Here is a 13,307-nt window from a genome sequence, read left to right as displayed (position 1 = left end):
TCTAAGTCTCCATTCTCAGCCTTTTTGTCTGGAATACTCATAGTATGCCTAGCGATGGGAAGAGACTAGAAGATGTGGTAACTTGTGGATGAAGTAAGGGGATAATTAATGATGAGTTATGATTAATGATGACTGTATGAGTTGCTGAGGGTGATGATGGAAGTGCGGTGTATGCCGTGAGCCAATGGGCTGTATTGGATAATGATTATTGGCTAGTTATGGGTTATGCCATGAGCCGGATGGCTATGATAAATATTGATTTATGGCTGAGAATGAAAATATGGCGTTGAATGATTGTTTTATCTTGAGGTCTCTTTCTCGGAAGTGCGACCCCAGAAAGATGAAGGAAGGTGAGGATCCCCTTCCTTGTTTCTCCTGGTATTGTAAAATCGCCCCCTGCGAGATGGTGGGAGGTTAGGATCCCCTCTTTGGTTCCTCCTGGGCATATGAGAATGTACCTCCTGGGAAGATGCAAGGGTTGTAGTTGCGCCCCACTTGCTCCAGGTTGATTAGTATAGAGGCTCCCCGAGTAGACGCAAGGGTTGTGGTTCGTCCCACTTGCTCCAGGTCAGAGATTGTGACGCCTGGGTAGTAGCGACAGTAGTGGTGATTCCACTCGCTCCAGGTTGATCTTTTAAACACCTGTCTAGGTAGATGCAGTGGCATTGATCCTCTTATTCCGGGATATGGTGAGACATACCTGCCTGGGTAGATGCAGTAGAGTGATTCCACTTGCTCCAGGTTTGGTTTTGAGCATAGTTATCAGAACCGAACCGGTAATCAATCCGGTCATATGACCAAGTCACCGGCTTACTGGTTCAACTGGTGGGTCACTAATTCACCCGGTTAACCCGGTCATAACTAAAAAAATATAAAATAATATTAATAAAATTGAAATAATGTCTTAAATCTTAAAATGCGAGTCTTACAAACATTAATAATCAAATATCAAGTCTTAAACATAACTAATAATCTAAAAGAAGAGTTAATAAACTAGTTTCTAGTATAAATATGTTCTCAATTTAAATCAACAAGAGCAAGTTAAAGATAACACAATCATTAAATCAAGTCCAAGGGGTGAGCTCAAAGTTGGCATCAACATCTTGATAGGGAAAATTAGGAGCTTGATCAACATTTCCCTCATTTTGATTTGTATCCATATCTTCCATAGCATTGTTACTTGGTCCATCATTATCTTGGTCATCTTCCAAATTTAATTTATCTACATTTGTGTATTTTTGACAAATCAATATCAAGAATAATTCGTAATAGCAACTGACAATTAAAATATTCAAGCAATTGAAGAATTTACCAAGATCATCCAAAGTTGGTTGAATGGACATATTTGCCAAATCATTTCGTAGAGTATCAACCTCTTCAGGAGTTAAAAATGGCGGTGAATCTTCCAATATCCAATCCGAATAGTCATCAAATGTATCAAGACAAATTGGATCATAGCTTTGCTTTCTCATTAGATTCCTATGTTATCAAGTTATGTAATTACTAAACTAAAGATTAAATTTTAATGAACAATACTTTTTAAAATTAGATAAATAATTATAGAAGATACCTTTGTTGTAGCCTCAAGTTATAATGAACGAAAACAAGATCATTAAGCTTTTGATGTTCTAACCGATTCCTCTTCTTTGTGTGGATGTGTTCAAAAATACTCCAATTTCACTCACAACCAGAAGAACTACAAGTTTGACTTAAAACATGAATGGCTAACTTTTGTAAATTTGGTGCTCCAGTTCCATAAGATTCCCACCATTGGTCTTAAAATCAAAAGAGGCAATGCATTACAATTAGCCTTTTTAAATAAATAAACGAATAAAGAAAGATAAAACTAAATAAATATATTTACCTGGCATCACTGTGCTTCGTTCACACAGTGCAGATTGTCTTCCAAAATCATCTTCAGCATTAGAATATATTCTCTTCTCACTTGTCAACTTAGTATTCAATTCTAGATCATCATATGAATATTTCTCAATTACATCTAGTAGGCCAGAAGTGGTTTGCTTATATTTTTCAAATTCAGCAGCGTTGAATCGAAAAGCAGGGTTTAACCAATAGCCAGCAGCATGAAAATTTTTTTTAAGTTGTGAATCCCAACGAGTATCCAAAATCTTCAAGTAAGGCTCCACAATCTTCTTTCTTCGTCGAAACCTCTTCACCATCTCTTCTCTAGCCATATTAAAAGCTTGATAAAGAAAACCCATTGCAGCTTTATCTTCACTATCCACAATACGAAGCACACGAACAAGTGGCTCAGTAAGTTTGACAACATCTGTACATTGATTCCAAAACTTAGAGTCTAAAACTTGATCCACAAATATTTTAGCTTTAGCTTCTTTGGAGTAGGCTGAGATTGTCCATTCTTTAAAAAGTTACCATATCTCTTAATGCATCTTTTTGAGCTAGAATACTTTGCAAAGCTATGAAATTGGTAGCAAAGTGAGTTGGAGCTGGACGAAGTATTTCTCGTCCACCAGTAAACTTTCTCATAAGATACAATGGATGACAATGATTATATATGTATTTAGTAATCTTTGAAGCATGTGAAACTGTCTCACTGACTTCATTCAACTTTCCAATATCTTGCAACATCAAATTAATACAATGCGCAGCACAAGGAGACCAATACAACTTAGGGAATTCAGCTTCCAACAACCTTCCAGCAGCAACATAATTTGCAGCATTGTCCGTCACTATGTGAACAACATTTTCAGGACCGACAAAGTTGACAACATCCTTAAAAAGCTTAAACAATAATTCAGCAGTCTTGGAGGCATGAGAAGCATCAACAGACTTTAGGAAGATAGTTCCTTTAGGACAATAAACCAAGAAGTTAATTAAAGTGCGCCTACAACGATCAGTCCATCCATTAGCCATGATAGTACATCCAGTTCGCTTCCAAATTTCATGATACTGTTCAATAATCTTTTTCACATAATCCACCAACTTACTCAACAAATACCCACGAACTCTACCAAAGTTTGGACCTTTATATCCTACACCCATGTTTGCAATAGCATCAATCATTGGTTGGTAATATGCTGAATTAACTGCATTAAATGGCACACAAGCATCAACCATCCACTTTGCAATGGCAATGTCACATTTTTCCACAATTTCTTTACTTTGCAATACACGTTTTATCGTTGGTTGGGCTCCAAGTGTTGTTGAAGATGGAAAAAACGTCTCTATTCCAGTAGTTTTTTTTCCTTTTCCTAGCTGCAGGTGGTGGCAACCTTGTCCTTGAATGTTGGAGTTGTTGCTGCCGTGCTTCAAGCTCTTCCATTCTATCAAATTCTCTTTCAACATCATCACGTGCTCCATAACTTTCTGCATAATTTTCTTGAGTTTTTCTTTTCTTATTCATAAATTCTTCAATATTTTGCCCAAATTGATGAGCAACAGCAGGTGGAACCTTTTTGCACTTTTCAACATCTCCTCCTTTTCCAGCCAAGTGATACTTAAATCGATTAATCCCACCTCCCCTAACAGGTTTGTCACAATATATGCACATCATAGTAATTTTCCCTATTTTTTCCACAATTTGTTTACAATGACCCCAAGCTGGATCAGTCTTTCCTCTATTATTATAAACTCTTTTAGTGGTAAGATCAGGGGTGGAGTTGCTGATGATGCTTGTTCTTGAGATGGTGGCGTTTCTGATGGTGTTTGAGATGAAGCCATTTTTAAAATTCTAGCAAAGAAACCAAAAATATTTTCAGCAACAAAAGATTTGCTTAAATAAGTTTTTAAGCAACATATCAACCACCACCATTTCACCAAAGTTCCCTGATTCAACTAACAGCAACTTTAAACAAACCAGTAACAAACAACAACAGCTCTAAAAAAACCACAGTAAAATACAATAGCAATTAGCAGCAACCAGCAACTAAAAAACTATATACCAAATTACCAACACAGCAACTAGCAACAGCAACAGGGAAAATACAGCAATTTTAACTAAAATTCAAGAACAAATTTAACTAATATATCAACCAGATTTTAACTAATATACCAATTCAAGAACAGATTTTAACTAATATACCAATTCAAGAACAGATTTTAACTAATATACCAATTCCAATTCCATAACAATAGTCAATAGGTCAATAGTAGAGGCACTGACCTGAGGGAGCAGAGGCTCTGAGCTTTCTGACGACCAGGTGAGGCACCGACAAAAGACAGAAGCAAAAGCAGCAAAGTAAAAGTAGAAGAAGCATAACCCACAAACGACCAATATAACAACGAACATGGCGAAGTGAGGGGAGAAGCAGTGACGGCTGGGAGAAGTAACGACGCCGCGGAGAGTGACGACGAGGGTGACGGAGAGACGGAGAGATGAGGTTGGCTGAGAGGGGGTATCGGCGGTGACTGGTGACTTCGGCGGTGATTGATGAGGCCGATTGATGAACTGACACTCACTCAACTCTCAAGAGATCTGTCTCAGATGCCATTAGGGAGATCAGAGATGTGAGGGTAAGGCAATGAGGGAAATGGGGATAGCCTAGGCTTTCAGTTTCAACGAAAAGAGGGGGGATAGTAGAACGATGCCGTTTAGGTTTAGGATATTAAAAAAATGCACCACCCGGATCGGGTCAAATAACCCGTCCGGGTCACCAGTTTTAGTCAAAACCCGCCGGGTTGAACCGGATTCCACCAGGTCCATTGCATGGCCGGTTCAACGTGTGGCTCGGCCCAGCCAGGTGACTGGGTGACCAGGTTTCCGGTCGAACCGGCCGGGTTTGATAACTATGGTTTTGAGACTCCTAGAGTAGATGCAGTGGTTAGCCCCCACTTGCTCCCAATCGAGTATAATTTGAGATTTGTGAAATTATCTGAGTTTCGGATTTCCTTGGATAGATGCAGTAGGTCGGCTCCACTTGCTCCAGGTTGAGATCCGAGATTCTGTTGACCCTATGTCGTAAGTGTGGCCGGACACTGTGAAAGTTTCGAATGAGCTCGCCCCCGTGAATAAACACCAGTGTGGGTGTTGTATGATTATGATTATGATTGTGAATAACTCGAGTTGGGGATGCACGACAAAGGGACAGTCCAATGGTTAGCTACCAGGACTTGTCGGGTTGGCTTTATAACCGATAGATGAGACTCATCAGCCATAGGGCAGGCATACATCATTTGCATATGTTAGAATTATTTGGGTTTGCCTATTTGTTTGGATTGCTATATCATATATGCGATGCTACCTGACTATATGCTATCTGTTCTACTTGTACCTTATTTGTGTATTACTTGTCTGTATTGATTGTGTTTGTACAACTGAGAGGTCCCTCATGCTGGTGTCGGTGGACGCTGAGGGCTGTTCTTGATGAGATGAATTGATGATATAATTGAATAATGATGATGAATATCGAATGAGATAATTTGAGCTTCCTGGGTAGACGCAGTGATGTGATTTCACTTGCTCCAGGTGAGAATCAGAGGTAACGCTATAGAATTGCTGAGACAAAATAACTGGTGATAGTTTGGCTTATGATTCTGATTCTGTTTTGTTGGAGAGTTAGAAAGTTGGGAAGCATGAAAGATATGAATTAGAGTTAGCATTCCCTTATGACAATTGCTTGTTTATGGACTAGTGAGAACATAGGGTGAATATTTGGTGAAAGGAAGTTTAGGATGCTTAGTGAGTTTTTATACAATGCATTATATTTATTTGGAACTTTTACCGTACTGGGAACCCATGGGTCGGGGGTTCTCATTCTGTATATATCTCTTGTTTTTCAGATACAGGTCCAGGTGCTCAGAAGTGAGCGGTGGTTCATATGAAAGATGGCGAAGATCTTTATATTCTCTATTTTATATTTTCTTAGAATCTCTCCACCTTTATTTGAAAAGCTTTATTATGTATTGAACTCTTTTGAACTTGCCTATAGAGGCTCTTATGTTTCTTTTGGGAGAGATTAGGAGATTCTGTTGTCAACTACTGTTATACTGTACCATAGCCGACCTAAACTTCGCGGGTCGTGACTAGTGGCTATTTACTTATGTTATATATCTATATACTGTCCTTCTCTTATTCTCCTTTATGACTTTATCCTTATAATGCTTTCGAATTCACGCTTTATCTTTTAGTTGCCGATGCGTGAGTGATACGTCTTCGCAATTTTATTTTTACTCTTTTCAGGCTTCTTGATTAATACTTCTTTCTATTTTACTTATAATTATGTATTAAAAATCCCCCTTGAGAGTCGTACCACCTTATTATCATTGACTTATGACTCGAGCATAAGAATTTGAATATTAGGGTGTTACATTTATCATCCACCCGGCTCCCACTAGTTCGCAAGACAAACCACCCAACTGACATACCAAGCCTAAGTCACCATCTTCTAAAACCCGTATATAAATCCATTAAATATCAAACATGAACCCATCTATGCTAGTCCTAGGCCTAATTATTAACCACAAGTCTCAAAGAGAAGTTATGGAAGTTTGGAAAGTTAGAAAACCCTTAAATGTGAGGAAAAACACATTTTCAACAAAACAAGGGTTGTGTGTATGCACACCCCTGCCATGCGTACGCACACGGTTAAAAATGGGTGGTCGCGTACGTGACACCCTGCTCGCGTACGCGAATATTCCAACCCGAACGGGATGCTCGCGTCACGTGTCAAAAACTTGCGTACGCATGCTAGTGCCTGCGTACGTGAGGGAACTTGGCAGTGGCCAATGCTCGCGTCGCGTGCACAGGTCCGTGTACGCATGCCTTAGCAAATTTAGAAAAATGTTAAAGCTGCAGAAAAATTAGTTTTAAAACCCAAACTTTAAACGTTCATAACTTCCTCTACAAAACTCCATTTGCATCAAACTTTATATGAATTTAAAGATCTTTAAGTGAAATTTAATTTAAAATAAATTTCAACGAATTTCAAAAACTGAGGCTCAAGTTATGATCCATCAAAGTTCACCAAAAACTGGTTTTTACCAAAAATTAACTTGGTTCTCAAACTTCCACAATTCACAATGGTGCACGAAATTGTGATACATATCCATGGCTCCAAAGGCCTGGTGCTCTGATCTAGTTTTATTGTCTGTCACAACTTCGCACAACTAACCAGCAAGTGCACTGGGTCGTCCAAGTAATACCTTACGTGAGTAAGGGTCGAATCCCACGGAGATTGTCGGCTTGAAGCAAGCTATGGTCAACTTGTAAATCTCAGTCAGGCAGATATAAAATAGTTATGGAGTTTTCGAAAATAAATAATAAAAGAAGGATAGAAATACTTATGTAAATCATTGGTGAGAATTTCAGATAAGCGTATGGAGATGCATTCGTTCCTCTGAACCTCTGCTTTCCTGCTGTCTTCATCCAATCAGTCTTACTCCTTTCTATGGCTGGCTTTATGTAAGGATGTCACCGGTGCCAATGGCTACTTTCAATTCTCTCGGGAAAATGGTCCAAATGCTCTGTCACAGCACGGCTAATCGTCTGGAGGCATCACCCTTGTCGTTGGTTGCATCCTATTCCTCTCTGTGAAAATGGTCCGATGCGCTGTCACTGCATGGCTAATCATCTTGGAGGTTCTGGGTCATACTGGAATAGAATTTACTATTCTTTTGCGTCTGTCACCACACCCAGCACTCGCGAGTTTGGAGTTCGTCACAGTCATTCAATCCCAGAGTCCTACTCGGAATACCACAGACAAGGTTTAGACCTTCCGGACTCTCATGAATGCCGCCATCAATCTAGCTTATACCACGAAGATTCTGATTAAGAGATCTAAGAGATACTCATTCAATCTAATGTAGAACGGAAGTGGTTGTCAGGCACGTATTCATAGGGAATGATGATGATTGTCACGTTCATCACATTCAGGTTGAAGTGCGAATGAATATCTTAGAAGCGGAATAAGATGAATTGAATAGAAAACTATAGTACTTTGCATTAATCTTTGAGGAACAGCAGAGCTCCACACCTTAATCTATGGAGTGCAGAAACTCTACCGTATGAAAATACATAAGTGATAGAGGGTAAGCATGGCCGAGTGGCCAGCCTCCCATGGAGGTCTAGAGATCTAAAAATGATCAAAAGATGTCTAATACAATAGTAAAAAGTCCTATTTATAATAAAGTAGCTACTAGGGTTTACAGAAGTAAGTAATTGATGCATAAATCCACTTCCGGGGCCCACTTGGTGTGTGCTTGGGCTGAGATTGAATGTTACACGTGTAGAGGTCATTCTTGGAGTTGAATGCCAGCTTTTGTGCCATTTTGGGCGTTTAACTCCACTTTGCAACTTGTTTCTGGCGCTGGACGCCAGAATTGGGCAGAGAGCTGGCGTTGAACGCCAGTTTTCATCGTCTAAACTTGGGCAAAGTATGAACTATTATATATTTCTGGAAAGCCCTGGATGTCTACTTTCCAACGCAATTGGAAGCGCGCCATTTTGAGTTCTGTAGCTCCGGAAAATTCATTTTGAGTGCAGGGAGGTCAGAATCCAACAGCATCAGCAGTCCTTCTTCAACCTCTGAATCTGATTTTTGCTCAAGTCCCTCAATTTCAGCCAGAAAATACCTGAAATCACAGAAAAACACACAAACTCATAGTAAAGTCCGGAAATGTGAATTTCACATAAAAACTAATGAAAACATCCCTAAAAGTAACCAGATTCTACTAAAAACATACTAAAAACAATGCCAAAAAGCGTATAAATTATCCGCTCATCACAACACCAAACTTAAATTGTTGCTTGTCCCCAAGCAACTGAAAATCAAATAGGATAAAAAGAAGAAAATATACTATAAATTCCAAACTATCAATAAAACATAGCTCCAATCAGATGAGCGAGACTTGTAGCTTTTTGCCTCTTGAATAGTTTTGGCATCTCACTTTATCCATTGAAGTTCAGAATGATTGGCATCTATAGGAACTCAGAGTTCAGATAGTGTTATTGATTCTCCTAGTTCAGTATGATGATTCTTGAACACAGCTATTTTATGAGTCTTGGCCGTGGCCCTAAGCACTTTGTTTTCCAGTATTACCACCGGATACATAAATGCCACAGACACATAATTGGGTGAACCTTTTCAGATTGTGACTCAGCTTTGCTAAAGTCCCCAATTAGAGGTGTCCATGGTTCTTAAGCACACTCTTTTTTTGCTTTGGACCTTGACTTTAACCGCTCAGTCTCAATTTTTCACTTGACACCTACACGCCACAAGCACATGGTTAGGGACAGCTTGGTTTAGCCGCTTAGGCCAGGATTTTATTCCTTTAGGCCCTCCTATCCACTGATGCTCAAAGCCTTGGGATCCTTTTTATTTGCCCTTGCCTTTTGGTTTTAAGGGTTATTGGCTTTTTGCTCTTGCCTCTTGGTTTTAGGAGCTTTTGGCTTTTTCTGCTTGCTTTTTCTTTTTCTTTCTATTTTTTTCGCCTATTTTCTTTTTTTTTTCTGCAAGCTTTGTTCTTTGCTGCTTTTTCTTGCTTCAAGAATCATTTTTATGATTTTTCAGATTATCAAATAACATGTCTCCTTGTCATCATTCTTTCAAGAGCCAACATATTTAACATTCTTAAACAACAACTTCAAAAGACATATGCACCGTTCAAGCATTCATTCAGAAAACAAGAAGCATTGTCACCACATCAATATAATTAAGCTAAGTTCAAGGATAAATTCAAAACTCATGTACTTCTTGTTCTTTTGAATTAAAACAGTTTTTATTTAAGAGAGGTGATGGATTCATAGGACATTCATAACTTTAAGACAAAGTTACTAAATACTAATGATCATGTAATGAAGACACAAACATAGATAAGCACTTAACATAGAAAATGAAAAACAGAGAAAGTAAGAACAAGGAATGAGTCCACCTTAGTGATGGCGGTGTTTCCTCCTTGAGGAACCAATGATGTCCTTGAGCTCTTCTATGTCTCTTCCTTGTCTTTGTTGCTCCTCCCTCATTGCTTTTTGATCTTCTCTAATTTCATGAAGGATGATGGAGTGCTCTTGATGTTCCACCCTTAATTGTCCCATGTTGGAACTTAATTCTCCTAGGGAGGTGTTGATTTGCTTCCAATAATTCTGTGGAGGAAAGTGCATCCATTGAGGTATCTCAGGAATTTCTTGATGATGAGCTTCTTCATGTGCCTGTTGAGATTCATGAATGTGCTCTCTTGTTTGCTCCATCCTTTCTTAGTGATGGGCTTGTGAGATGAATCTTTCCATCTCCCATGGCTCAGAGGTGGAAGCAATTGCCTTTCCTTTCCTCTTTCTTGAGGTTTCTCTGGCCTTAGGTGCCATTAATGGTTATGGAAAAATAAAAAAGCTATGCTTTTACCACACCAAACTTAGAATGTTGCTCGCCCTCGAGCAAGAGAAGAAAGAATAATAGAAGAAGAAGAAGAAAATATGGAGGAGATGGAAGGATGTGTGTATGGATGTGAGTGGTGTATGGAAAGCAGAAGGGATGATCATGAATGGAGAGAGAGAGGGTGAGGTGGGTGGGGATCCTGTGGGGTCCACAAATCCTGAGATATTCAAGGATTTACAACCTTGCACCAAATTAGGCATGTAAAATGCCCTTACACACAACTCTGGGCGTTCAGCGCTAGGTTGGTGCCCATTTTGGGCGTTCAACGCCCATTTGTTGCCCATTTCTGGCGTTGAACGCCAGAACCATGCTTGTTCTGGGCATTCAGCGCTAGCTCTTCTCCAGGGTGCAATTCTGGCGTTCAGCGCCCAGATGCTGCCCATTTTAGGCGTTCAGTGCCCAGATACTGCCCATTTTGGGCGTTCAGCGCCAGAACCATGCTCTATTCTGGCGTTGAACGCCAGACAGGTGCTTCCTCCAGGGTGTGATTTTTCTTCTGCTGTTTTTGATTCTGTTTCTAAATTTTTTGTTTATTTTGTGACTCCACATGATCATGAACCTAAGAAAACATGAAAAACAAAAATAAAATTGGATAAATAAACATTGGGTTGCCTCCCAACAAGTGCTTCTTTAATGTCAATAGCTTGACAGTGGGCTCTCATGGAGCCTCACAGATGTGCAGAGCTTTGTTGAGACCTCCCAACACCAAACTTAGAGTTTGGATATGGGGGTTTGACACCAAACTTAGAGTTTGGTTGTGGCCTCCCAACACCAAACTTAGAGTTTGATTGTGGGGGCTTTGGTTGACTCTGCTTTGAGAGAAGCTTTTTCTACTTCCTCTCCATGGATGCAGAGAGAGATCCTTGAGTTGTAAACACAAGGTTGTCCTTATTTAATTGAAGGATCAATTCTCCTCTGTCCACATCAATCACAGCTCTTGCTGTGGCTAGGAAAGGTCTTCCTAGGATGATGGATTCATCCTCTTCCTTTCCAGTATCCAAGACTATGAAATCAGCAGGGATGTAAAGGCCTTCAACCTTTACTAACACGTCCTCTACTTGTCTATAAGCATGTTTTCTTGAATTGTCTACCATCTCTAATGAGATTTTAGCAGCTTGCACCCCATAGATTCCCAGTTTCTCTATTACAGAGAGGGGCATGAGGTTTATCCCTGAACCAAGGTCACACAGAGCCTTAAAGATCATGGTGCCTATGGTACAAGGTATTATGAACTTTCCAGGATCCTGTTTCTTCTGAGGCAATGTCAGTTGATCCAGATCACTTAGTTCATTGGTGAACAAGGGAGGTTCATCTTCCCAAGTCTCAATACCAAATAATTTGGCATTTAGCTTCATGATTGCACCAAGGAACTTGGCAGCTTGCTCTTCAGTAACATCCTCATTCTCTTCAGAAGAGGAATACTCATCGGAGCTCATGAATGGCATAAGGAGGTTCAATGGAATCTCTATGGTCTCTAGATGAGCATCAGAGTCCTTTGGTTCCTCAGAGGGAAGCTCCTTATTGATCACTGGACGTCCCAGGAGGTCTTCCTCACTGGGATTCACGTTCTTCTCCTCTCTTGTGGGTTCGGCCATGGTAATTAATTCAATGGCCTTGCACTCTCCTTTTGGATTCTCTTCTGTATTGCTTGGGAGAGTACTAGGAGGGATTTCAGTGATCCTTTTACTCAGCTGGCCCACTTGTGCTTCCAAATTTCTAATGGAGGACCTTGTTTCATTCATGAAACTCACAGTGGCCTTAGATAGATCAGAGACTAAATTTGCTAAGCTAGATGGATTCTGCTCAGAATTCTCTGTCTGTTGCTGAGTGGATGGTGGAAAAGGCTTGCTATTGCTAAACCTGTTTCTTCCACCATTATTAAAGCCTTGTTGAGGCTTTTGATCCTTCCATGAGAGATTTGGGTGGTTTCTCCATGATGGATTATAGGTGTTTCCATATGGTTCACCCATGTAATTTACCTCTGCTATTGCAGGGTTCTTAGAATCATAAGCTTCTTCTTCAGAAGATGCCTCTTGAGTACTGTTGGATGCAGCTTGCATTCCATTCAGACTCTGAGAAATCATATTGACTTGCTGAGTCAATATTTTATTCTGAGCCAGTATGGCATTTAGAGTATCAATTTCAAGAACTCCCTTCTTCATAGGCGTCCCATTACTCACAGGATTCCTCTCAGAAGTGTACATGAACTGGTTATTAGCAACCATGTCAATGAGTTCTTGAGCTTCTGCAGGCGTTTTCTTTAGGTGAACGGATCCACCTACAGAAGTATCCAATGACATCTTAGATAACTTAGACAGACCATCATAGAATATATCCAGGATGGTCCATTCTGAAAGCATGTCAGAAGGACACTTTTTGGTCAGTCCTTTGTATCTCTCCCAAGCTTCATAGAGGGATTCACCTTCTTTCTGTCTGAAGGTCTGAACATCCACTCTAAGCTTACTCAGCTTTTGAGGAGGAAAGAACTTGGCTAAGAAAGCCTTGACCAGCTTATCCCAAGAGTTCAGGCTATCTTTAGGTTGAGAGTCCAACCACACTCTAGCTCTGTCTCTTACAGCAAAGGGGAAAAGCATGAGCCTGTAGACTTCAGGATCTACTCCATTAGTCTTAACAGTATCACAGATCTGCAAAAATTCAGTTAAGAATTGAAAAGGATCTTCGGATGGAAGTCCATGAAACTTGCAGTTCTGCTGCATCAGAGAAACTAGCTGAGGTTTCAGCTCAAAATTGTTTGCTCCAATAGCAGGAATGGAGATACTTCTTCCATGTAAATTGGAATTAGGTGCAGTAAAGTCACCAATCATCCTCCTTGCATTATTATTATTTTTGGCTGCCATCTCCTCTTCTTGTTCGAAAATTTCTGAAAGGTGCTTGCTGGATTGTTGTAATTTAGCTTCTCTTAGTTTCCTCTTCAGAGTCCTTTCAGGTTCTGGATCT

The 13,307-nt window shown here is 39.9% G+C and overlaps 1 protein-coding gene and 1 non-coding gene across 2 annotated transcripts; one reads left to right on the top strand and one right to left on the bottom strand.

Moving 5' to 3' along the window:
• Nucleotides 1-1,064: 1,064 nt before the first annotated feature.
• Nucleotides 1,065-3,342, bottom strand: LOC112769867 (uncharacterized). The gene is made up of 4 exons (XM_072224887.1): nt 2,430-3,342; nt 1,865-2,290; nt 1,313-1,402; nt 1,065-1,222 (listed from the first exon to the last, which is right to left on the bottom strand). Exons 1-4 carry the CDS (start codon nt 3,340-3,342, stop codon nt 1,065-1,067), a joined length of 1,587 nt encoding a protein of 528 aa, XP_072080988.1.
• A 9,361-nt stretch (nt 3,343-12,703) lies between these two features.
• Nucleotides 12,704-12,811, top strand: LOC112774785 (small nucleolar RNA R71). Its single transcript, XR_003189246.1, has one exon. It is a non-coding gene; the product is annotated as a small nucleolar RNA R71 (small nucleolar RNA).
• Nucleotides 12,812-13,307: the final 496 nt, after the last annotated feature.

This window comes from Arachis hypogaea, chromosome 18, assembly GCF_003086295.3.
Source record: "Arachis hypogaea cultivar Tifrunner chromosome 18, arahy.Tifrunner.gnm2.J5K5, whole genome shotgun sequence".
Taxonomy (NCBI): domain Eukaryota; kingdom Viridiplantae; phylum Streptophyta; class Magnoliopsida; order Fabales; family Fabaceae; genus Arachis; species Arachis hypogaea.
Note: the sequence above shows the minus strand (reverse complement) of the source record. Positions and strands in the feature narration are given on the sequence as shown.